This window comes from Neopsephotus bourkii, unplaced genomic scaffold (assembly GCF_033783945.1).
Source record: "Neopsephotus bourkii isolate Nb327-2 ecotype Australia unplaced genomic scaffold, CSIRO-AGI_Nbou_v1 NB_1792, whole genome shotgun sequence".
Classification (NCBI taxonomy): Eukaryota; Metazoa; Chordata; class Aves; order Psittaciformes; family Psittacidae; genus Neopsephotus; species Neopsephotus bourkii.
Window position 1 is genome coordinate 2437712 of NW_026902266.1, and position 26902 is coordinate 2464613.

The 26902-nt window shown below is 42.6% G+C and overlaps 1 protein-coding gene and 1 long non-coding RNA gene across 6 annotated transcripts in view; one reads left to right on the forward strand and one right to left on the reverse strand.

The window, feature by feature from the left end:
• RAD51B (RAD51 paralog B) overlaps positions 1–26902 on the forward strand; it is a 457491-nt gene that overhangs the window by 354454 nt on the left and 76135 nt on the right. Inside the window, exon 11 of one of the 5 annotated variants that reach the window (XM_061380316.1) lies at positions 23125–23192. The exons of the other annotated variants lie outside the window; for them this stretch is intronic. Coding sequence (XP_061236300.1) covers positions 23125–23153 — 29 coding nt within the window. The 3' untranslated portion in view covers positions 23154–23192. The remainder of the gene's footprint in view (positions 1–23124; positions 23193–26902) is intronic. 5 annotated transcript variants of the gene reach the window in all.
• Positions 1411–16711, reverse strand: LOC133226623 (uncharacterized). Its single transcript, XR_009729592.1, has 3 exons — positions 9706–16711; positions 2966–3170; positions 1411–2067 (listed from the first exon to the last, which is right to left on the reverse strand). It is a non-coding gene; the product is annotated as an uncharacterized LOC133226623 (long non-coding RNA).

Genomic DNA, 26902 nt, shown 5'->3' on the forward strand with positions numbered 1-26902 from the left:
GATGAATCTCACATAATGAGAGCTGAATCATATATACAGTAGAAGAGTATCAGTTAAGCTTTAATTGTCCCAGCCTTTTTGTGTCTTTGAGTAGAAAACCATACTGTAAGGATTGCTGGGTCAGCCAGTCCAGCATCTTTTGGCAGTACCTGCATTTGTGAGGGAAGTGCATACAGTAGGCACTATGGTAGACAGGGATTCTTTAAGGCTTTTCAGTATTTATTTACTGGAAGATAAGCCATTACTGATGTGAGCAGGTATTTCCCGTTTTGAACAGGGAGTGCCATTGCAGTTGTCAACATTTTGTTGACTTATGTAAAGAAGACAGAGACTAGGGCTCTGTGCCTTAGTGTCTTCAGAGAGCTTGACATTGCACAAACATCTTTGATGAACATCCTCACTGCTGCCTGGTCTTGCTGTTACTGTTATTTTTAAAACCTAATGCTTTACTGGTCACATAACAAGATGGAGAGCAGAGATCTGAACTCATGAATCCCTGTGCTTGCTCCGTTAGACTGTGCTGTTTTTCTTAGGAGAGTTTAATTCATTTTTGGATCCAGGAGAGCTAAGAGCCAAGCTATGAACCATTATTCACTAACAAAAATCTGCAATAATAGCAAATGGAGCATGTAAGCTGCCTTGCCAAGGAACTTGATGCTCACTTTTCTCAGAGGTCTCTGTGCTGAAGGTCTCCCCAGATCTCTCCCTGTTAAATACAAAACCTTGTCACTCCCCACGGCCCATGACTGATCCCCTGGCTAATGGCTTTTTGCCAGCCCTGTTTTGTATGGTTATATTGTTGTCTGACACTGCATTTCTACAGTTCAGTTTTGTTTCTTATAGTCTTAGAAGTGGCCATTTTTATTGTCAATAAATACATCTCTTTGCCCAGTACACAGTATTCTCCTGGCAGCTTGGTGCTCAGAGACTATAGGGAGCTGTAAACAACACTGTTTATACTTTTCTTCTGATACCAGACATTAGCATATAAATAGGGGAGAGATTTAAACAGGCTAAAACAACCCCAGCCTTGCCTATTGGGAAGGGTGGACAAGCTGCTTTTCACTCTCCTTGCCAAGGATGTCAACTTTTCTGTGGGACTATTGCAAGAATGAAGGGCTTAAAGAGATGGGGAGCTTTCATCTGACAAAAGAAAGGTCGATGAGCCTTAGAAATGCAGAAATGGACTGAATAACAGTCTGCCTGTTGGGATTTCCCTGTGAACCCTGTTGGTGTTAGTGTGGGGCTGTGGAGGGTGGGAAATTACTTACTTAAAAATTGTCACTGAGCTTTTGCATGAGAGTTTCCTTTAAAGGAGGACTTACAGTAAAGAGTTAAAAATATGGTAACTGCACCTGGAATGAGCATATCGCTTCAGAAAAAGTTATTTGATTTACCGAAATATATCATGTGACCTTTAGCAATTCTTTTAGTTGCACTGTATTTCAGAAACGTGGTACAGCCAAATACTAAATCCAGTAACCTCCCATATCTTATCTGTCTATTGAATTACTAAAATTCCTCTCACCTTTGGCACCAGTGAGAGAGAGGCACGAATGCTGCAGGTGCTGTCAAATGGCTTGAGTCCTTTCTTCTTGCAGTTGAAGTTTTGTTTTATTTTTCATAATAGCACATGTAAAGCAGGGTTAACAGAAGCATAGAGACAAGGGGGAAAACAGGTTCTCAAGTTAGGAGTCCTTTGGAAAGCAGAGACCAAGACAAGGAGAAAGGAAAACCAGAGGTGATGTTTCCAAGTGAGAAAGAGATACTGTGGGATTTTAAAGAAAGCTGTCACATGAAGAGTGAGGGTGAAACTGTGAAACAGAACCTATCTGCGCTTGGGATTTGTTATGGGCTTTGCAGATGTGCCTCAGCAGCACACAGACCTTTGGAGATAACTTCCATTTCAGGGCTGGAGAGCTTTGGATGGAGCCACTTGTCCCATTCTCCTTCATTCTACTGGGAGGAGGAATCCTTGCGATGTTTTTCCTCTTTAGGAGCAATGAAATTCTACACAGAACCAAGAAATCCCCATTATTGTTTTGTACCATCACATTTCTGCTGTCTCTGAGAAAACAAAAAAAAAAAAAAGGTTTCAAAGTAACATTCCCAAAACTATGATTTGGTTGCAAAGGTTGCTGCAGGAGTGTCTCACATAGCCGCCATAACTGTGGCAGTGAGAGGGGCACATGATAAAGAGGAGGAGATGGGAACTGAACTGGTTTCTACTCTAGGCTTTTTCCTAGAGCTTTTCATTTGTCACATCTGTGTTCGGCCCTCCCAATGACTTGACTTATGAGCCAAAATGAAGCTCAAGTCATGGAATAACTGGCAGTGGTAGTAAAACACAATTCAAAAGGTACTTTCCAAAACAAACTGCAGTGCACAATGAAGGCTTGTGCCTCTGTGGTGAGGACCTAGTGCAAGCGGGAGGCAAACCTGTCCTTTGTTTGGGGTGCAGGCTGCCAACAGATAAGTCACTGCCTTTGTGGGGGTAGGAATGTCCGACTGCACTCTGCTGGGGTGGCTCTGTGAGAAAAGGAGACATTTCTGTGCTGGGGGGCAGTGAATGACCCAGAAGGGGAGAGGCATTAGGGATTGAGGGCTGCAAAAAAACTCCTGTATTTCAGAAAAGGCCTTGATCACAGAGCCACCATGTTCTCCCACAGGATTAGTTGCCCTTAGATTAACCTCATTAGCAATAATTAGAAAGTCTGACACATTTCCCTGTCATTATCTCCCCTGTATCATGCTATAGAATGTCTTCCTCGTGCTTCTGGCTTTTTATCAATCTGGTAGATTAGCGACAAAGTTTTTTCACTGTGTTATCTCTCAAGCTTTTTTCTCCAACATAAACTGGCCAATTTTAGCCCAGGATATATTGCAGTCATACAAGGTTAGTACCTCCCTTTTGTTGGGCAAATGCGAGATGAAAAGCAGAGCTAGTTATTGTTCAGATAGTAACCTTAATACCACTGGGCATAAAACCATGCTTTGTCTTTGGGTTTGTATGCTAGTCCCATGAGCTTTTCCCAGTCTTTAGTGAGTGTGGGCCAGGCAAAGTGTTCTCCATCTTGTGGAACTCCTGGGCCTCTGTTGGGGTGGAGAGGGGTGAACACCACTGTTGTTCCTGGTGGTCTGAGGGAAAGGTCAATCAAGCACCAAGGGGCCTGTATTCAAGGCAGCATGAAGAGATGGTAGGTGGAGTTAAGCTTGTATTAAATGTTCCCTCCTCCTCCATACACTTAGTTTATGTCATATGCAGCAAGGTTAACTGGAAGCCTGTCCTTCCTCAGTTTGGATGCCACTTGTAACCTTGGCACATCCCATTTGGTCTCCCACCACCAAAAAAGAAAACGTTGATAGGCCCTGTTGTATATACTCCTCTCACCAGAGGGCAATGAGCTCAAATCTCTTTGTATAGAACCATCCAGCATCACATAAGCAAAAGTAATGCTCACTATGTGCTGAAACCCAAAGAATACCACCTGACTCTGCTACAGTATTTGAATAGAGAGGTGACACTGGGTGAGGGTGACTCCAGCACAACGGGTGGCACACAAACAAGCAGGCTGCCCCAGCTGTCCACAAAACAGCATGGGATGCCAGTGGGACTACTTGGTACCAATCACTGCAGGAGGAACTTGCATTCACACCTACTTTGTGGCAGATAAACTTATCTGATCTCATTAAATCTGCTTTCAAAGTGGCTTTAATAGGCTGCATTAAGAAGCCACAAGCATTGGAAAATCAGTGAGGTTCAGAGGCAAGACACTTCGGTGAAGTCAACCTGCAGCACAGCTCAAGTGCAGGAGAACTGATGCACAGAAATGGGAAGAGTTGAGCATGAGCTGCTGCCAGTCTCTGAAGGGTTTAAAAGGGGCCTGATCTGAATGTATGGAATCAAAAGTGATTGGGAGAGCCTAACCAATACAGAGAACTGCATCTGTAATGTTTTCATTTTGCCATTACCTTTCCTCATCCTCTCTTCGTCTCTGCTATTGCATCTCACAGCAATAGCAGCTCAGCCAAGGACTGGCATTTGATATTCCAGTCTGACCCAGTATTTTGCAGGGTGCCAAACAGCCAGAGCGTAGATGCCTCAACCCTCCTCCCAACCCTAACACACAGAGAAGCATCTATGCAAAGCCTTACAAAGCCTTTCAAACACCCTCAACTGGGACAAAGATAGGAGGAAATGAGATCTCTTCTCAGATTTCAAGAGTCCATTTAAAAATTGTATGGTGTGGGTGAACTGGGATTCTCTCTTAGCAGGCTTTGGGAAATTAAACTTACGCTTTTGGGTACTAGCTTTACTTTGATCCAGGAGGCCCATTACAGCTACTATTCAACATCTGACTCAGAGACTGTTGTAGGAGAGCATGTCTGGAGAGTGTTTTGAGAGACAGTGACTTTCTGTGAAGCCTCGTGTCCAGGTTGCAGCTAAACCCCAGCCTGTTCAAAGAGGTGGTCCCAGTTCTGATCACAGAGGGCTGAGGGCGGGTTAGGCTATGGAGAAGTAGCTGAGTGGTGTTTTGCCTCACCACTCTTGCTCATACCTGTGCTGTGGTAAAGGGTTTCAGACTCTGGAGCTGTCAGTCCATCAGCATGCCTGAGCACTGAAAAGTGTGTTTGCTGCAAGAGCACTGCCTGGGAAGATGGCGGCTTGGCCAGGCTGCACTCGGGTGCACCCGCTGTGCCTTCCCTCCCTCGGCACTTGATAAATACCCTGCTCCTTCCCCCACCCTCCTGCCCATTTTCCACAGCAGAGAGCATTCACAAGGGGCCCCTTTCATCTTGGCACATCCCCTTGCTGATTAATGTGATGCAATGTTCCCACAACAACAGTATGCCGGCCATGTAATTAGGCGGGAGATAATGAATGCTTCAGAGACTATTCAGGCAGCAGTGCCCGCCTCCCCGCCGAACAAGCTCCTTTCTCAGCAGTGAAGCCAAGTGGAAGGAGCCGCAGCAGAAATGCCATTGGTGCCGCGCTTAATTGTGCAGGAATCGGAGGCTCTCGCCGTAGAAAAGCGAGTAAGGGCCAGTGTGGGAGAGATGGGCAACTGGGCCTACTCTGGTATCTTGGGGCCAAAGTTTTTGTTGTGTCTTTTCATGTGTTTGACCTTGTGGCAGGAGAAGCCTTAAATGTGCACATCTCTGGCTTTGTACGTGTGTGCCTTTTTTGTTTCAAATCATTAGGGAAAGCCGTCATTTAATAAGCATAAGGCTCTGTCTTTTCAGTAACCCAGAGGCAAAGATGCTGGTGCTACTTAGAGGCCTTTGAAATGTGGGAAACACATTGGGGACACAATAGGCTTATTCTCTTTTAGGGCGCTTTACAGTTAAGCTGCCATTGTCTGGCTAACATTAGCAAGAAAGATACTCCCCTTTCTCCCCCGACTCCTATGTAGTCTCTGAGAAAACAACCAATTGGTTTAAAGCGCACTATCCAAATGCCTTCAGATCACACGAGAATAAAGCCAGCAAGAAGCTGAAAGTCTGTCTGATCAGCTGGGAGCCAATGAATCTACTCTGTCAAAGGGCTCAGAAGAAATTCAGCCCTCTGCTCAAATTGCTTTCTGGATTTTTTTAGCATTTGTTTATGAACGCAAAATCTTTTTAGACTTCATACCTCACTGTACCATGTGCTAAATGTAGGCAGTGCAGCCTGGTGTAAGCAATCGGTAAGACTCATCATAAACTGACTTGAGTAGTTATGAAAATATAAAAGTAACTGAAGTTCTGCGTTTGGTCCAAATAGGCAGAAAACAGATATTGGTGATATCAGTGAAACAGGGAAGCTCAGTTTGTGTATTTATTAGGTTAATTTCTGAGCAAAGAGTTACTGGGGGGTGGAGTATATCAGAAAGAGCAACTTTCAACTTATAAAGTAGAACAATTCATATGCACACTCATACTTAAGCCTGCTTCACTCCAGCAAGCTTTAAAGCCTTAGTGTGCCCTTTTGTCAATAAGTGCATTGCCAGGCAGACCCACTGATCACCCTACTGAATTAAGTGACAGAGTCTTTTGTGCATCCCTTCTTGAATGGCAAATGTATGCAAGTTACATTATTCTATTGCTTAAACCTATTTTCTCATCAATTTAGTAACTAACGTGTATGCTTAAACCTATTTTCTCATCAATTTAGTAACTAACGTGTACCGCATATCACTACTGCACACTTTTGACTCCACATCAGATGGTGCATAGTAAATTCTTAAGCTTTCCTAGTATCTACAGTATCAAAAAAACCTGAGATTTTACTGAGAATCCTTTCATGTTGCAAAGTAATAGTAGAGTTGTGACCAAAAAAAATAAACAACACCAAAAAGCAAACCAAATTCTGACAGGGAAAATGGCTTTTACCACAGAAAATCAGTTCCACTGACATCTTCACAGAGCTGCCCAGTGGTATGCACAGTCATGTGCCTCCTTGTCATGCGAACACACTGCAGTTGTTTGTGCCATGCCATTATGCCCCTATGCAGATGCACGTAGTCTCACTGTATCCCTCAGATCATGTGTCATCTATTTCCCCTGCCTCTTGTTACGTGCACAAACACAGCCTACAGGCTCTGCATGTGAAACAGAGAAGGGAAATAGATGATACGTGATGTGAGGGTTATAGTGTTTCTAAAACTCATGGTCAGCATTTTATTGGTGTCAGGGACTCAAAGGTTAAGAGGCAAAAGAATTGGTATTGGAGGTAAGGAGCCCAGCTGTTACTGTCCAAAACTGAGAAAGAAGTCTGTGCTGAAAGGAGATGCAAATGTTTTCCTTCTGTCTACACTGTTTGCTGGCATGGAATGCTCTAGTATGAACTTAAATAAGTACTTCTCTCATGAGCATGATGTCTTCCAGAGAACTTTGTATGATGTCCTCTAGAAGAACATAAAGTCAGTGTTGGCATTGTTTCTGATCTGTAAACTGTGTCTATACTGATGAGTGCCATTCCTATAAACTGACCAGGCTGAGGTAAAGGTACTGGATTATCTTGACAGCTTCAGGCAGCATCCTGCAGCAGCAAACATGTTCAGTGGGTTTCAAGAGGAATGAGCATGAGCACAACTCATGCAGTATCTGTAAGACCAGCTTCCTCTCATGAAGCAGAGTATCTCCTTGTGATCTCTTTTTCCCCTCTGCCTAATCTGATAGCAAAGTAATTGCAACAAACTCCATTTTACACTGCACATCTGGGATTGGATTTTCCAGTGCAAAAGCCATTCAGTCACCAAGAGTTCAGTGACATGACCTTTCTCAGGGCAACCCGCAAAGAAATTGGCACTTTTAGAATTATATGATGTTGACAACATCTGGAGTTCAGTTGTCTCTGGTAAAAAAAACAGATGTTTTGCTTCTGCCGATCACAAACTTCTCGCCATGTTCACCATTCTAATTTCTGTTAAAATTGGATTCAGCCAAAAAATGAACATAAATTTGCTTGGAAACTGTCCCAAAGAGTCTGACATCTGAACTTTAGAATGTTTTGCAGCTTTGCTTGCTCGTGACAGGCTCTGAAACTTATCCAGATCTCTAGTTGGGGTGGAATTTCTTTTTCATTTTTTCTATTGGCCCAAGTGATGTGAGGACCATCCCAGTGAAACCCTGATACTGTAATAACTAGGAACAAGGTAAGGGAAGAGGCTGTTTGTATGTCCCTTGCTGCTACTATAACCAGGAAAGAGTAATGCAGCCATCTACACTCCCAAATTATGCTAAACCCAGACCATATTTTGGTCTCTTACAGCTGTTGCCATAAGGAAAGGGTAGGCAAGAATAACGATGCTAGGTAGTACCAAGATCACAGAGGTTTTGCTGACTGGTTGATGTGCTTTTTTTTATAACTCATGCTGCAGCTTGTACGGACTGAGAAGCTGTTGCAGACAGAATACAGAGTGTTAAGAAATCAACAGAGTACCAGTTTGTATTCACTTTTCAATTGCTGTGCAAGCCCTTTACTCTTAGATGTTCTGGAAGAGCAAAAGGGGTCAACCAGCTGTTTCTGGACTGTTTTGCTGTTGAGGAATACCAAGACTGGCAGAAGAAACTGAACTAGGAGAAGGCGGCACAGCCAAAGTACTTCTGTTCTCCAGCACACCTCAGCAGCTGGGACAGTCTTGCTACATGGCTCAGAGCAGGTGTGGGAATATGTGCTAATTTTGCTAGGAAATAGGAGAAAGAAGAGGGAGCAGCAGGAGGCCTGGCATGGTGCTAGGCTCTGTCTTGACTCTGCACACCAGCTCTGGCATAGGTATAGTTCTGGCTCTATGCTTTCTGCCCTCCCATGCCTAGCACAATACCAGACACATGTGAAACTCCTGCTGACTCACACTCATGGCCTGGAACAGTCTTGGCTTTGCCTGTGTTTAGTTCTCCTTGCAGCACAGCATGGTTCTTGTACAAAAGTCTCACTGCTAAATGTCACTATCACTGTCCTAGCATCACATGCATGCCCATTTGCCAGCTGAAAACTGTATTTCTGGCCCACCTACTACTAATTTCTTCCCAGTATAAAACTTCCCCACTTAAAAAATGAGTTGGAGTACCCTGGACCAGGAAGATGGCTGTGGGATAGCAACATAATGGCTTTAGACAAGCAAGAAAGTAATCAGCTCTAGGGCAGGGTACAAAAGGGGGACCAGCCAAAACAGACAGCTGTTTTGCCAGTGCTGAGAGCTCAGAAATAAAGGAGCACTAAAGAGTTAAAAAGGTTTTCAGGGAAGTTGGACTGCTGAGAGAAGGGGGGGAAAGAGGAGGAGCAATCCTCTTGTGCACACACTTTCCAGAGCCTCCAGAGATCAGTAAGTCCCAGGGAACCACAGGCTTATGCATAGGATGCTTTTATTTTAGATCCAGTTTAATTTAGATGTTTGGGTTCTAAATAGATACGATTTACCCTAAAATTGATGTATGGTGACAAGTTATAGCTTGTCATAGCAAACAGAGCTGCAAGAAATGACCAAAATTCAACCCTCAGATTCAGCCTAAAATTCAGCCTGAGATCAAGGGAATCTTTGGATCATAGTCAGAGACAAACTGTTTGCTGTGAATCATTAAAATATTTGATATCTGAGAAGGTACCAAAATAGCTCAGACATGCACCTATATGTGTCACACTTACCCACATCTTACTGATCCCTGGTAGCCAGCCTTTCTGCAGTTTAATTTCATCTCATTACCCAAAGAAACGCCCCTTGTGCATTTATTTTGTTAATGAAATGCTGTCTCTATTGGAATATCAACTCTGTAGGGGTTGCCAGGACATATAAAAAAGAACAGCCATAAACTATGTTCATTATTATTGCAATTTAATACTAGGTCTAGTACTGTTTCCAGAAAGCAGGAGAGGGAGAACAGAACTTAACATGTCCCTGACCTGTCCAGAGCGACAAAACAGAGAGCTTTTATTTTATTTGTTTCTACAGTGACTCAGTCTGTAGTAACTGGGTTAAAGTCCACTTAGAAACGAACAGAACAAAAGGCCTCCTGTTAGTGCTGGACATTTTCCCTCTTCAGATATCACCAGAAGGATTTAAAAAAAAAAAAAAAGAAGAAAGAAAAAAAGCCCTCCAGAAGAATGCAGGAAACCACAAGCTTATGGGAATGTAGCAGCACTTTGGAAAGGAAAACACTGCCTCAGACTTTCATCTGCAGGGCTTGTTTCCCTTCCCCCCCCTCCCCCTCCCATTTTTTCCTTACCTTCTTTTAATCTCCTTACAACTAGAAGCATTTGCCAGGTCAACACAGAGCCTGGAGAAAAGGCTGCTGGGGAGAGCAGTTAGGTTGCAGGAGGTCATTGCCAGATCCCAGACAGAGAAAAAAGAAAAGTGGCTTGTGCAGATCAGGGTAGTGTGCAAGGGGGCTTCGGCACAGAGGGAGTAAGCTTTGGGGCAGCTAGAGCTTGCAACCTCATGTCCCAGCGTTGCTTGCCAGGCTGAGGGTCTTACCGGGGTCAGAACCCTGGATCCTGCAGGCTGTGCTACAGGGGGAAAAAAGGTCATTTTCATCTTTATGTGGTATGTCTGGTCTTTTTTTTTTTTTTTAAATGTATCTTAGTGACATGTAAGTAACAAATTGCATAATGTTCTTTAAGATACAAAAAGTATCTGAAATGCTTTCTGCCTTCCATTCTAAGTGTTGTCAAGGCATGCCTGTGTTTTCATTATAAAGCAAACATTTTCCAGCAAGCATTCACTGGATTTCATTAATTTTCACTTCATCTTTTTCCTGAGGAATGTGAGCTGACAGTACAGAAAAAGCATGTTGACATTATATTTTGCATATGAGAATAAGCACTTTATTGAATTTTCCAAAACTTTCCTTTCCCCTCTCAAAAAAATAAAAGAGAACAAACCAAAACGGACCCCCAGACCTGAGGAAAGTTGCAGCTATCTAAAATAAAATAGAAAGTGGAGTTACATTTTACTTCTTATTTATAGCTTTAGCTGTTACTGTGATCCTGGTTTGTAAAAAAGATATGTTGCTTAATGTTGGGTGACCTAGATTGGGGAAACAGCTTGGTGAATGGTGTAATAAGCAATGTGTTGGGAGTAAGGGAGGAATGGAAAAGCATAGCTAGAGCTGGACCGCATAAGCCAACTGTTAGTTTCATTTAGACTGCTGCAGAACCATAATCTCAAGTGGTAAGGTTTTGAGTGACTTGACCAAGACCACATAGCACATACGCAGTTACTTTATTTAGTTAGATGACTGATTCTGTACTGAGTTACAAAAGTTTGTCTTTTGTGTATTCAAAATAAACAGGTAAACAGAGTCAACCTTGCCCTGCCTATTTCATTGAGAACTGATGACACAATGCATAAAATTTAGTCTTTAAAACAAATTTCCATCCTTAATACAATACTAAGTGTATCAGTTGCTTGTAGTAGTTTGTACTGTGATACATAGTGTCTCCTCTCTAGGTCACTGGGGACTTCTTCCATTTCAGATAGTGATGAGAATAAAAAATCAAATGGCTGGGTTTATCTCATGTGCAATGAGTTATTACAGATCCTTGTGGACAAATAATCTGTAAATCCTCTAAATTTGGCTTATCAGCATTTTCCTTAAAGTAATCAAATACAAGTATTCTGTCTTCTTGTACAAAGTCTCCTGCCTTAGCATTCTCTAGGCTGAAGAATTTATGTTCTCCCAGCCTCTCTTCATATGCTACCTGCTCCTACCCTTAACCATTTTAGGGTCCTTCCACTGGCCTTCACTTCAGATTGCCAGTGTCTTTCTTGCACTGCATGCAGTAAGACTGTATACAATATTCCAGTATTTGTTAACTAACACATGGCTAAAGGCTATTTTGTCCTTAGTGTGATCACAGCTAGTCACAACTGAAAGCATGTTTTTAAACCCTGGCCAGAGCTAGAAATTAAGCTCAACTACCCAGGATGTTTTAAAGCCCAGTTGGGACTTACACTGAAAAATTCCAACATCTTGCAACATGTGCTAACTACATGCTGTTGGGCACTCAGAATAGGTAAGAAGGGTGACTGTTCCTACCTAGATGGTTTTAAGTCTGGATCTTACGAGTTAGCTGCTTTCAGACATAATAGTAAATGTAACAGTTAGATTTAGCATCATCCAAGTAAACAGCTGTTCTAACACAAAACCACCTTCTAGTGTGAATGTGCTGACTTGGAGCAAGTTTGGTAGCTAGTGCAGTTTATTACATGATGCACTTTGATCTCATCCTTATGCCTCAACCATCCAGATGGAAATGGAAACTGCTGGTTCATAAGGGAGCTCACACAGCTCTGACTAATGGGTGATTTGAGCATGTCAGTCTCTGCCATGTCACTGTAAAAGCATTGCATTGCTGCAGATAGACAGCACATTCATTTCTTTTTAAAGTCCAAACCATCCTTGATAACGAGCACTGCCAATACCCGTGTTCACAGGGAACCAGGAATGGAGAACATTCCCTGATGCCTGTTTCAGGTTCAGAGCTTCTAACTCCACTTCCTGAGCCTCGAGAGAGAAGTGTTTTTCATCGGATCTGTCTGGTACAGTGCTCTGGAAAACTTCAGCTTGGCCCACGCCCTCCTCAGCCCCTGAACTTTGTAATTTCTCAGCTGCCAGAATCACTAACTGCCCAGTTTTATGTAACTCCAAATATCTGCAGTGGAGCTGGAGAATACACACATGCAGGAAGTCTTGTGGCTTTTAAGCTATGCCCAGAAGTTTGCCTTTTTTTGGGTTTTTTTGTGGGATGGGAAGAGGAGGAATGCAGTGGGGGTACACACAGGACTTTTCAAAATAAAATGGAAATTCTTTCTGCTGCGAGGATAGGTATAAGTTTGCTTTTGAAACCCTCCTTTTTGGAAGGGACCCAAAACATATTTCAGGGAGTGGGGTTGCCGTTATATTTGATAAGTGTAAATATATCAATTATAGTTTTTAAGGTTTTCAATTCTTCTCATTTGTTGCTCTAGGGAGCTAAATCTAACTTGTAACAGCTATTGCCAGTGTCTGTATAGCCAAAAGGGACCAGTGGTTTTCCTCAACCCCAGCTAGCAAGCTTCCCAGATGAATATGCTGTGCCTGGGCTTCTGAAGCCAAGCAAAGCAGACATGCAGCTTTTGTGGCACTTGAAGCTTTATATTCCAGAACCACAGAAAAATGGCACACACTCAGCGAAGCCAGGTGGGGCATGGAGGCTGGCATTTCCAGGCCCCATAATTTCCCTTATTCCCTTTCAAATTGTTTGCAAAGCCCAAGTCAGTTTTTTCATTTGCCATTCCAAAATAAATATGTTGTGGTGGTTTGTGTGTGTGTATAAAAGAGAGCAAACTGGAAGAATGAGGCTTAAGCACTGTAATAACTTAACAGCAAACAGCCTGTAAAGCCAGGGACACCCCTGCAATAAACAAGCATATCCAGACCTGTAATCACAATTGACCTAGCAATAACAAATCAGTGCATGCCTGTGCGCGTGGGAGGGAGATGAGCAGAAGTGAAAGAAATATATTCCCAGAAAAGCAGAGAAAGAGAACAGAAAATCTGAGGTATGGAGGAGATAAACAGGAGGAGTTTGCATTTTGAGTGTGTTGTTTGTACATGTACATCCTAAAAAGATGAAGTTAAAACTTTCTTCCTGTTTCCTACAGGGAAGGGGGATTTCATGCTTCTGCCAAATGTTGAAACAGGAGCAAAAATCAGCATCAGTTCCTCTTGAAACAAAATTAAAACTGCATGAAACCAGCAAACTGTTAACACAGCATGCAAGTCAGAGTTGTTATCTGCAGGCCAGTTGCGCCAATGGTGATGAGCCAGAGGTAGGAGCTACTGCAGTCAGAGGGGGATAAAACTGAATGTATAGCAAAATGGAAGCTTACAGAAGTTAAGTTGTCAGTAAGGTTAGTTTTAAAGGGATGTGGTTAAAGATAAATATCGAAGTGTGCATAGCAGAGCTATGTTAATGAATTGCAGTGACAGAATTGAACTGAAGTGAGATTGTAGATGTGGAGGTATGATGCTCTTGCCATATGACTGAAAAGTGTCAGTCTTCTCCAGGGTTGCAAGATTGCCTTCTTAAATGTGAATAAAATGGAGCGGTTTGTTCGGACAGCTATGTCTCTCCCAGGGAGGAAGAGCGACTGAAACAGCAAGAGAAGAGTTGTGCTGACAAATGCAGTGATTCGTGACCATGTGTATCCTCTGTCCATGGGAGAGACAAATATGTCAGTGCAAACAGAATTACTGCTTCATAATCCTTAGTGAAATTTTTTCTGCAACCCCTTTGGGACCCTGTTGATGTACAGCCTGTGTGCTGCAGGCTGAGTTGTTTCCTGAGTGCACTTAGTATTTAAAGACATTAATAATTTAGGATGCCTGCAATGGCTTCATTTGGTGTGATTGGAGCTTCTGACCTCTCCAGGCTTTAATTCCCTGGACTGGGGCACAGGCACAGAGAACCCCCTCTGTGGAATACCCTGCACATCATTGTATGACTGTGGACTTCAGGGAGAGCCTTCCAAAGGAACGGAGATTAATGCTTGGCAAAGACAGGAGATATTTTACCAAAGTCCCCCTTTTTTGTCAGACGTCTTCACCATATTGATACTGTGGAGCCATAGAGGTTAGGGGTCTGAACAGTGTTGTTACTGCAGCAGTCCTGCTTGCTTCCATACGTTGTCCTGGCTTTAAGGGGCTTGATGAGTTTTGGGTCTCTGACATATAACCCTCACTCAGTGCTGTTTGGTGCGTTCTTAGCCAGCACCAGGCTTCAGAGGGCAACAGATGAGACTCAGGAGGTTGTAATGGAGGTAACAGTAATGCTGGAATTTGCAGCAAAGTCAGGGACAAGAGAGCAGACCATCTTTGGGGGAGGCCATAAATGGTTGTCTAGTTCAGACTGAGGAAAGCAGCAAATGGATGTGTCTGATTTTCCCTTTTCTTCCAGGGCTGAGTGACTAAAGTCTGACCATACACTGAACCTTGCACATTCCAGTGGGGACACTGATCAAAGCTGGGCAGAGGCATCCATTGTGTGGAAATGGGAGGTAGTGCCCTGTGTGTGTTATCACATTAAAGGGTTTTTTCTCTCAAATCAAATTTGGGCAGCGCGTTGGCATAGCACTCCTTCCCTCTCCACCTGGCCTGGGTCAACTGGCTTAAGGCTCTTGAGCTTGGTATATATGTTTTGCACTGGGTACATATCAATAGTGTTCTCCCTCTCTTGAAATTCTTAGTTTTACATGAGCTGCTGTTAAAAGAGTGGAGTTATTTGTGCAGAGGATGAGGAGACCTGAAAAGAAAGCGGAGGTCGAGAAGTCCAGCTTTGAGTACACATCCAGGGCTACTGCGCAGGGTGTGGCTGGAATGACAGAAATGACAAGGGTGGTAGGCTTATCTCGTGGTGCTGCTGAAGAGCAGAGGGCCAGAACCCTTATCTCTCCCTGCACTTGCATAGGAGAGATGAGCCCAGCATCCCTCGGACCCTCCATGTCGGGTGGCTATGCAAGGATGGGGAAATGGGTCTCGGTGTGACATGTCATTACCTTGTACAGTTTCAAGGTGAAGTTGCCCCATGTGCCCTGTGGCTGGGGAGAGGTGCCTGCCGTGATCCCTCCCATCATGGCGGAGGATACTCTGTGCACCATCACAGCCTGCACCCAAAGACTCCCAGCTTTCACTAACTGCCAAGAGGATGGAGCCAAAATTGGCTTTGCTTTATGATGCCAGGTCCCAGCTCAGAGGATGTGCATATATTTTTATAAGCTACACAAATTGACAGAGCAAATAGTCCCAGCATGGGAGGAAAAGTTAAAACGCTGTCACCTCATTTTGACAAAAAACTCATCCATCATATGGAGAAGTAATTAAAAAGCATGGCAATTAAATACATGCCAGCAAGTATCTTCAAATCCTAAGTCACTTGTGCCCAAAATAAGCAGTGCCTGTGCACATTTGGAGGAAAAGGTAGTGCGTCATGTTTTCTTCTTTCACCTTGTGCAGCCTCCAAGTGCTGTTCAGCCAACTTGCTTCTTTGGACTTCCTCATCAGAGGCAAAGGGTTAATTTCAGGAAAAAAGAGAAGTTCTTTCTCTCTGGATGATAAAAATGATGAGGAAAAATCGCAGTGGCTGTACTGGGAGTGAAATTGTTGTGTGCCAGCCTTGCATCCTGGAAATCAGCACTTTCATAACCAGGACCTGTAATATCTTAAGTGGAGAGGTGATATTCCAAAACTGCAGATAGCGCATTCTTGTGAAATTTAGCAGCTGCCCTGGGAAAGGTCTTCTGTAAATTTCCTTTTTTATTCCCTTCTCCTTGTTGTTATTTGGTTTCTGTTTCTCTTTCTGCAAAAGATGAAACAACAGATTTAGAGCTCTTTTTGAACAGTCAGATAAGTATTCAGATTTTTAACTTGGTTCAAGTAGCATAATAATGGGTTAAATCAAAGCACACACAAAACCAAACACCCCTGTGTTCTAGGAAAGCTTGCTTCCAGATCCAAACATCATATCTAAATTAAATTGTTTCCCTGCTGCAAGCCAGAAACCATGGTGAGATAAATGAGATCAGATGGGGAAAAAAGGAGGCCTGAATTTATAGCAGAAAATTTCTCAGTGTAACAGTGTATCTGTGGCTGCCCTGTCAAGGAATGAAAGAGAGGAATATTTCTGTCTACTCCCACTTTACAGCTGGCTAGGTACACTAACATTTGTGTTCTTCTGAAAGAGTTGACTTTCGCTGGAAGCAGGGTACTGCCATGATCTGGTATGAAAAGTCTGTGTTCCCATCTGCCTGGCCTCTCCTCCTGAGCAGATCTGACATAGCTTTCAGGTAAAATGCTGCCTGCCTTTGCTGTCTTTTGCTCAGTTACTAACAATGTAGGAGCTTGTATAGGAGCTGATAGGAAGGCCTTGAGTCTCACTGTGGCCAAAGTCTCATGCAATTGTAGAAAGCAGACTGTATGACAAGGTGTACAACAAGGCCAAACTGCAGGCCTGATAGATGGAGTAGATGGCAAGGGAGAGGGAGAATGAACCTACTATGTGTTTGGCCTGTGAAAGCTCACATAATGAGATTGGAATTTAAAGGAATATGTAGGTGATTCCTGTCAGAGGCCTTGGTATGTGTATGGGATGTTATGAACCCCTCTGTCCCCCGGCCTTCACCAGCACCTTCTCAGGGTCACAGCAAGCCTGAAGGAATGCCACCACATATGCCCACTTCAGCCCAAGTGGACATACATGGTGGTCTTTATTCCCATTACAGCAACAGCAAGACTTGGAATCATGTGGTAGGTCTGGTTGTCTCTTGTGACTGTTGTATAGGGGTGCAACTCCATTACTTGCAGAAGATCCACTCTTGACTTGTGACTATGTGTGAAAGAGGAATTAAACTGAGTAAGTCCATGGTGGAGCAGAGCACACAGGTGAGGGCTTCTGACAGCCTGGCACAACTGTGCTGTGTCTTTGCAATGTTTCTTTCATTTGTACTGGAAAAGATGCACACGTGTTGCAGCAAGCGAAACGTCTTGGCAGTGGTTTCACTTCCCTTGCACTGCTTCAGCTGGCATCTCCTCTCTGAGCACAGCTTCTCCTTGCACAAGAAACCACAAGCACGTGGAGGCTGCGCTGCTGCAAGCAGAACAACGCTGTCGCATCAGCTGGTGTGAAGCAGGGAGCCCTCTGCTCCCCCTGCTCCCTGGACAGACACTGTCAGCTGTCTGTTCCTCCAGGTTACCATGAGCCCAGTCCCTGGGTTTCCCAAAGCGCATCTTAAGTTTCTGGCAGGAGGGCTTGGAGGACCCAGAAGCAGACCTTCTGCCTGTTCCAGCAGCAAGCCATCGTGCCTGCCTAGCACTGACCTTCCCTGCCCTTCGGCCTCTGCCCTCTCCTCCCGACCTTACAGGATTATTCCTGCTGTGCCTTCTCCAGGAGAAGGCCCATTGGCTGCTGCTTTAGTGTCCAGGGTGACCGTGAGAGGAAAGAAGAAAACCCTCCTCTGATGACTTGCTTTTGTGGAGGGCAGTAATCAATACCTGGGGCACTCTGCTGAAGTGCAGTGGAAAAACCCATTAACCCTCCATGCACTAACCTCCCCCAGGCTGCCTTCTTCCCCCCACAGCACACTCAGCTGCCCTCGTTTCTAGTCTGGAGGGTCCCTTCTCTGTCTCCTTAAGCCAGTCATGCCCATCCTGCCCTATTTTCTGGTTTTAGCCTGAACAGCAAGCTTGGAGGTGGGATTTTTGCTGGAGTCTATCCTTGTCCTATCCTCATCTGCTTGAAAGGTCAGCTGCAGGTAATGGGACAAGCTGCTTCCTTACTTACAGCATCACAGACCATTGGTGCTGGAAGGGGGAAGCGGGGGGGGGAGGTTTTGTTTGTTTGTTTTTCCCTGAACCATGAAGCTCTGGGCCATGCTGAAGGCAGGATACCAGACCTGATGGACAGAATCTGATCCTGCATGTTCTCTTTCCCCTCTCCCAGAGGAGTGGAGCCTATGGCCCCAGCAGCCTTTTCATGCCCTGCCAGTGGGGGGAATGAGAACTAGGCCCACAAGTTGCATCAGGGCTCTCTTCCTGGTCGTGTTGGTTTGCTATAATGAAAAAATACTCCAAATTCCTCATGAAAAATCCTTTCTTCCTTTCATTATTACTGGGCCAGACAAACTAAGCTAGCACCGGATCACTGAATGGTGGCTTTGCTCTGTGGTGATTTATACAACCTAAAAAAATTAGTTAACTTGGTGTACATTCTGTCTGAACATATCTGGGCATGAAGCAGGATCAATGATACAATCCCAAATGTTTAAAAGCTCGGTTAGTTGATGTGAGTAAAAAAGATCTTGCAGTTAAAGATACTGAAATGCAAAGTGGTGGGACTGTCTCAGACTTGATTTCCAAGCAAAGCTGCTTTCAAATGCAGCAGCAGGTACCTTGAAAATGTGCTTCATTTTTCTGATTTCTGTTCCTCCTCTTTTGCAGAAATTTAACATATGTTCTGGACAGTAAGTTGGCTCCAAAACGGATTAAGACTTCCAATTCAAGGTGCCTTGCCTCATCACTTAGGCGTTAGCAGCGAGATGTGACTAGGGGTAGTCAGCAATGCAAGTTCTTGTGTAGAATGTACTGGTTAAATCCTATTGGCAGGCTGTGAAATGTAAATGAATTAATATTTAGAAAATATTTTGTGATTTTTCAGCTGCAAACCCAGGTATATGTCCAGTGGGTAACAGACTAGTAGTGGTTGAGGCATGAAGACACCCTGTCAAATCCTCATAGTCTCTGAAATGGGAAAATCTATCTTGGTTTATGCCTGAGTTCATTTCTCTTTGCTTCTTTCTCAGGGCTTTTTTTTTCATTCTTTTTCTGTGATTTGGATCATTGCTTTAACTCCTGGGAACTTTGAGAAGCACATTTTCTCTTTTCTTTGGAGTTGGACACTAAATTTCTTACAGAATGGATTTGATCAACATGAAATCAAGGGGGAAATTAAAGCGCTCATTCTCACTATAGGTGCACTTTTGTCTGTGTGGGTGTTATTTAAGAGCAGGATGAAGAATGGAAGTTTGAGGATCCAAGATTTGTATATATCCTGCATTGTCAGCCTCTGTCCTGTTATGTGGAGATAACCTTCAGTTCATTCTCTGGTTGTTTCCCATTTCCCCTTTTATTTTAATTTGTGTTTCAAGTCACAATTTTCTTTATCCTTCTTCAAATCTTTCTAAAATATTCATTAACCTTATAATAATCTTTCTAGGTAAGTAAATGTCTTTTAACAATGAAATCTTTTATATGTGGGAAAACTGAGGCACAGAGTATTAAATAATATAATTATTTAATGAATTTGAAAATATTTCACAACTTTTAAGTACCTTTCCTTGTCAGCCTATATTTTGTACTTCCTTGAGCATTCTTCAAATCAAAAACATGAACTGTGTGATGGTGGGCAAGGAGCAGACAGGGAACATGGTAATTTTGGAGGAAATCCTTGGGAATTCCAAGTACCCATCGTATCTCCAGATAGCCTGAAGGCCATGTTTTATATCTGCAGTATTTCTATGTTTTTTTTTAAATAGTTTTGAGACATTTCCAGATGTCTTGATTGGAAAAGGTGCTGCTAAAGGTTGAAGCCCAGATCACCACTATAAAGGTGTAAAAATCTCATGGAAAAAATCCTAACCTTCTTTCTTTCGGTACTTATGTAACCCCTATCAGCATAGTATCTGACCATCTCACATGTATTTAAAAATAGAAATAACAATAACAAACCCTCTGTCTCTCTTTTCCTTCCCAGCCTGTAAATGAAATGGCTTGATTTGTTCAAAGGACTTTTTCCTTGTGGGTTCTAAATATTTAGCTGTGGTTTTGCACAGTTTATCTACTGTTCCATTACTCCACTGGGGGGAAGGAGGGGGAGAAATGCCATTTCCATTATTTCGCAGAACTCAAAAAAGCCACAGTGTTACGTGTTCCCCCTACTGATTCCCATGTAGAGCTTAACCAACACCATTCCCAGAGCTGTGCATTCATTACTTTATTGATGCTCAACCAGGGATGTTTTGGCAGGATTCAATGTTGTGTAAGCCACGTTATGTTAAGGGAAAGCTGCTATATATGTTAATTGCAGCCATTCACAGGATGGGTGTGGAGATTTAATATTTGCTTGTTTGAGAAATCACCATATCCCCTTGTTAACATCTTGTGAACTTGATAAAGTAACATTATGTTAAACAAGGGTCATTTTTTTCTGTTTTATCTATCATTCTGGCCTCACTATAAAGCACACTGATTGTTTTAACAATCAGCTTGATTTCTCATTTAAATTTCTGTTTTCTCCTTTGAGATAACAGTCTGTACAGCTCCGTGTTTTCAAGATTAATTATTGTTTAAAAAGCACTGTACAGGATTACAAAGGAGTTTCCCGAAGACACTGAAATTTATGGCCACTGTTAGCCCTTTTTCTAACAGGGTTCTGAAGATTCACTCCTTTCACATGTCAAAATTCTTATATTTATCTCCCTGAAAAGATCTGAAGGCCTTAAACTGAACAATGTAATTTGTACAGTCACTTGTGCTGGGGGAGGTTGCTTGTTATTTAGGAAGCAAGACACTTCATGGAAAGTGAACTCAAACCTCTTCAAATTATCCCAAATGCAGCAACTAGTGAAGGTAAAGCTTGATACCATAAAGACGCACATCACAATATGATCCTAGTCCTTACAGCTGGATGCTCATGTGTCCATGGCCTTGGACATCACAATGGGGCTATGTTCCTTAAGAGTCACCATCTAGATCAGCTTTTTTTGGCTGTCATAGTTGCTTGTGTATCCTACATCAGGAGACAGGCAAACCTTAATGCTCTGCCACCATGACAGCAGCCGTATTCTTTCAATGCAGCATAATTTCTAGCATATCTTAAATTTCTTCTCCTCTGCCAGCATCACTTCAACTTTTTCTGTGTTTGACTAAGCAGCAGGGTTTTTCTTTGGCTTTTATTTGAGCTGAGAAATTCGGATGGCTGGGAAACAGTGCTGTCAGTTTCTGAACTGAAGGTAGTATATAATTAGGCATCATAAATGCTCTCCTGGCATTCAAGGGTGATCTGTCTCACACTTCCGTACATGTCTAAGGGTATGGGGAAGATAGCAATAAAATGTGGGCCTTTGTGGTTGCAGAAGTGTCTCTGTGTATCATGACCCTTTAGGAGAAGTAATGTGAGATGAGTCTTGGTCTTTTACATTCACATAGAATAGAATGTTAAATTGAGGCAGCAGCATTTTGTGACCATTAGAGCTAAAGCCTGCTGAGAAATGTTATCTGAGTACTTCCTGACCCTTTCCTTGTAGTACAAAATAAATTTCCCAAATAGAAAATATTTCTCTTTCAGAAGTGTCACATTATTTCCAAGTTATACAATCTAACAGTAGGAAAAAGTAATTAAGAATAAAACACAGTTCCAAAAACAGGATACAGGTACTTGTCCAAATTTATGAAACATCTGACTTCCCTGCAAGAACTTCTGTGGTGCTTCTAGTTCCTTTATACCATTAGAAATGTAACAGTTTCTTATCATCCAAAGAAGGATCTCCTCACAGTTAATAGTTTTAAACAGCTTTCACTGTTTAAGTGGAAACTTCAAAAAGTGCTTTCCTTTTGTAAGTTAGTTCTGCCAATATGTCACATTTTCTGTCCTTCTTTACTGAAAATACTGTTAGTTCGGAAACCGGACATCTGCTGCTTCTTGTCTCTGTCTTTTGGTTAACCTGCTTGTGGTATCTAATCATGCAATTTCTGGTTTGGGAAATTATTCTCCTTCTTTACAAGCTCAAACCTATACCAGTGTTCCAGCAAGTGTCTGCCTGCTCATGTGTACAGAAATGCAGAAGTACTCCCATTGCTGTTCTTCTAAGTCTTTTATGTACACTCATGTGTTTTGGGATCTGTTTTGAAATCATTCTCACTGTGGTAAGAACCTCTTGAGTGACTTGCAGAGGCTTAAGTTGGTGGCTTGGTTTGCCTTTATTCTGGCCCACTCCTCACACATCTTGCACCAGCCTTCTTTGTCCATGTGTACTCTGTTGCTATACCCTTCCCCTTCCTTTACCTTGTTTCTCTCTGTCCATCTGATTCAAGACACCAGCCCCAAATACTTCCTCTCTACCTACAAGGCAAACCCTGCTTTGTTAAGTACTTTAAGTATGGGAGCAGGAACCTCATGAATTATAATGCTACCTCTGACACCCAAATGTTGGGCAAGACACTTTAACTTTCATCTCCTGATTGTTTCCCTGGGTGGCTAAGTAGGAACATAATTCCTACCTAGTTAAATGCTTTGCAGAGGTTCTGTGAGCTTAATTAGATGTTGGTCTGTGAGCTACCAACATTAAAAATACAGGCACAGTATGGGTGCTGAGGAGTTTAACCACAAACATCTCTTTCAGTCTCTCTTATTCTTTTAACTTAATTAACAGGAGTTTATCTTCTAACTTTATAACTTAATAGTTTTACAGCTTGGAGTTTATGAAAGGCACCACAGCAGATCTTCTGGAAAAATGTAATTGTGTGTTATTATAATTACAGCTGAAAAATTTTACTTTGTGCATTAGCAGAACAGGAAAATAAGTATACTTTGCCCTTCTCAACTACTTGGCCCTAAAGCATCCAAACCCCTGCAGTTTCAGCCTTGGTCTGTTTGTGTGCCTCACATCATACAAACGAAAGATTCTTTTGCCTAAATGCATAGAGCATTGCCTGGTTACAGACAACAGGTTTTAGCCATAGATCTCAAAGAACTTCACCAAGAAAGGCATGTAGGACTATCATCATCTGACAGTAGAAACCATGTAATACAGTACATGGTAGAATGTGGCATTAGCTACCCAGTGATTCCTGGCTCCCTTTTGGCCGGTCTGACAAGTGGGAGCTGTAGTGACAGTCTTTGCATCCTTCATTTTAAAATACAGATTGCAAATGATAGTGGTCCTTTAAGCTAGCATCTTATACTCACTGCTTAATTCAAGAGAGATGCACAAAACTGTACATGAGTAAGGAGGGAAAGTTTTCTAATTCTTTCATGTATAATCACTTATGCTGTTTCTAGCAACATATTTAAGAGCACTTTTAACATACACATCCACATCTACTTGCACACAGCACATGCTCACTCAGCCTTTCATGACTGAAGTTGGATGCATGTACAAGATGGCAGAAATGAAACCACTGTGAGTAAGATTTATGAATGGCAGAGGACTGAAAGGGTTAAGAAAAACCCTCTGCATATACCTGGTATATAAAACTGTCATGTAATCGAATGAGAGGAATGCACTCCATAGTGTATATTAGCAAACACTCCATGCAAGCTGGCTGGCAGAGGCTCAGGGTTTTCAGTGCTGCCTTGTACTACAAAGCCCTTCTTTGTTCTCTCAGCTCTGTTTTAAATATCTGATGACTGTTCCACACCATGTCAGTGCCAAATCCCCAGCTTCACTGCAAACTCTTTACAAGAGCACATTGTGGGCAGATCGGATGGGGATGGGCTGGCAGAGTGTGGGTATCTCCTCTTTCTTTGCTTCTCAGGCAGGTCCTCTCACCAACTCTGCCATCTCCCTGTAATTTCTGTAGCCCCTTGTGCAGCCACCTGGATAATGTTCAAAGCCAGAAGGAGTAACTTGGGAGAGCAGAAACTGAATTTGGATCCTGACGTGGCAATGGCACTCCACAAGTGTGCATCAGGATGGGTGTAGTCAAGGTTCAGCCAAGGAAGGGCAAATGAATCAGAGTGTTCTTGCAACAAATATTTTTGTTGAAACTTGTTGTGCCTATAGTGTTGTTGGCTGGATCTTGCCTGAGCTTGCTAGCCAACTGGGATTGAGCTTTGAAAAAAATCAGATGAAAGATTTCCTATGAACATGTACACAGAAAGGCAGGAAGTGATGCTGATGACTCAGGAGATGGTGATGTTCCTTCTAGATTTGAAATTAAAGTACTTCCCTGGAAGGATATTAACACAGCAGAATACATCTCAGCCTCTCTCAGATGAGATGCTAAACCAGGGGCTCATCTAATGTTTGTCAAGGATTCTTTTTATATGACTTCTACCTATATTTTAGTTAGAAAGATGATGTTCTTATGTGTTTTTGCCTCAACTGCTACACTTATGCTTATTCTGCAGAAGAAATGTTTTTTCATTCCAGGAAAAAATTGTGGCTTGAGTACCTGAAGATGTACAATAATAGTATGGCATCTTCTTCATGGCCCTAAAGCTACTAATTCTGTTAATGAAGAATACTTCTGTTTTTCTAGATAAACACAATTACTGTTGTTTCCTGCAATGTTCTGGGACACTGTGGTAGGAAACAAGCAGTAGAGCTTTCTGAATTAAGAGAAGATTTTATGCAATATTATTTCAATGGTGCTGCCCACTTTTGGTGATTAATGTGAAAAGAAGCTAAGCTGCTCAGTTACCAATTCTGGTTTATGTTTCCCTTCCTGAAGCTCCTTGGCATCCAGTACTGCTGTGCTGGAAACTCAGTCATGTAGTGGGTGGCTGCAATGCCTTCTAAAATAAACAAACCTGTTTTCTGTCAAATTTTTTCATTTCACATGCAACTATTTCTTGGTGGACTCAGTCAGAAACCCTTTCTAAAGTAAAACCCATTTATTAATGGCCACTTGAAGGTGCATTGTAACACTTTTGCTTAATCATTTAAAATCCATGAAAGCTAAAATCATTGAAAGCAAGATTTACAGCACTGCAGAAACTTGTGCAAGGCCATATTTGCCACTAAAGCTCTTTGGCTTAAATAATCCCGTTCAGTTCATACACTGTATAATTGATTGTATATCAAAATCCTTCAGGGGACTTGAAGTGACTGCTTAGGTTATGCAAGTGCAGGTACTCTTGTCTTTGCCACGTTTGATCCCTAGTACAGGACTGATTACAAATAGGCATGAATTCCTCTATGGTGAAGTATTAATACATGGTGAGGAGGTGTTACTGTCATTTTACTCAGAAAGGATATAGAGAAAGAGTTGAAGGGACTCTTTTAGTGTTATATAGAAGTTTGTACCAGAGTCAGAAATTGAAATCATATGTTGTATGATCCTTTTCAATGCCTTATTCATTAAACTGTTGGCTCTCATTTTGTATAGTACCTCCCATTACATACAGAATCCCAGGAAAGTTCACAAACAAGACCCTGTCTCATTAGGGAGAGTGACTAGCCAGCAAGTGTCTCACTTTTTAACACTGCAGCAGGGGCTATGAACAGTGTACAGGTCCCTTTTAAAAAAGAAGAAAGTACCATGGGGCATTTTTAATGTTTTCCCAGAGTTTGGTGGAAGCCAGTTTAATGACTAGTATTTTCCCAAAGGGGAATCAGTTAGCTTTTTTATGATACAAGAGATTCCTGCTTCGTTGCTTGCCCTGCATCTTCACTGTCACCCTGCAGAGGTGGTCTATGAGTACCCTGTTGGTCTTGGTTAGTTCACCACAGATGAATGAGCAAGAGTTCCAAAAGGGACTGACACTAGAGAAATCTTTTCCTTTATGCAACAGATTATTTTTCAAGATTTTCTGGAAAATCCTGAAAAAATAATCTTCTTTCCCCATCTTTACATACCACTAACTGCTTCCTCCCAGCCTCCTGCTTCAAACCCCTTGAACACAGTTAGTGCCCACCTAGCTATTTGCATAGAAGTGCTCTAGCATAGGGACCCATGGTTACCTTGCTCTTCCAGCTTTATCAATCACCAGAAGATATTACAGAAAGTCAGCCTTTTGAGAGACAAAGCTAAGACAGGTCCCTTGCCTTGCAGGTGGGTGCTTGTGTCCTTTCATGCAGGCTGCCAGGAAAAAAAGTGGAGTCAGAAGGACTCAGGAAATGCTCCAGCTGTAAAATGCACGACAGGTAAAATTACTTGTTTCTCATGAAAAGCAAGTTGCTCTCCAGGCGAGTACTATAGCAGGCACAAACCAAGGGTATCTAAAGAGATGTGCAACAAAAAAAGAAAAAAAGAAAAGGAGTTAGGCTGAGTAAAGAGAAGGCTGTGTGCTAAAGTGCTACCTATGTTTTGTTAGGAATGACTGAAGTAAGTATAAGCTGTTTTCCTGGCATTGTTGAGTGGAGCTGAAAGAATGAACCAGGTATTATGCCATTACTTTGAGGTTAAACATTTGGGAGAAGTTAAACAGATTTGCTCACTCCCAAAGTACTTCTGGATCTTAACTCAAGAGTAGGGAGTTTAGCAATGAAGTCTGCAGCCCAGAGCAACCAGGAAGGTCAAGAAGGATTTGTGATTCATGGTGGTTTGAGCTGAGCAAGGGGTGATCACTTCATGCAGAAGTTCTCTTTTTACTGCTAGTGAGGACTCTGCTCCCGTGTCCCACAGCAAATGTGCAGGTCCCATTTTCTGTCAGACAGGTTAAATGTCATGTAGGTTTCCTTTCCTCTCTGATTTGATTGTGTCTGCAGCTTCTTGTTGCCATTCTCAGGAGGATGCCATCCAGATGAAATCCAGCTGTATCTGTCCAGCACCATACTGCTTATGTAGTGTCATCTGCTTCCTTCCAAATTATACCCCCCCTCTTTGCTTTCAAACTTTATCTGTTGCAGTGGCAGGTGCTCTTTTAACTACGTATCTCAGCTTCCAAACTTTCTGGCACTTAGTTTCTTTTGCTTTCCTGTGAGCTACTGAATCTTTGGGACCAATTCTTCAGTTCCATGACTTCTCACATAAATCAGTCATTACATAGCATGAGCACAGCCAGGCTTTCTTTTGCCTTTTCTCCAAACACCAAAGGAGTGCAGATCTTTTGTAAACTTGTGGAAGTTGAACTCTGGATTGGAGAAAGAGCAAATGAATCAAAAATTCCCAATATGTTTGTGTAATGGAAGGGCACCTCAGTACAATCCCAACCAAGAGCTCCAGC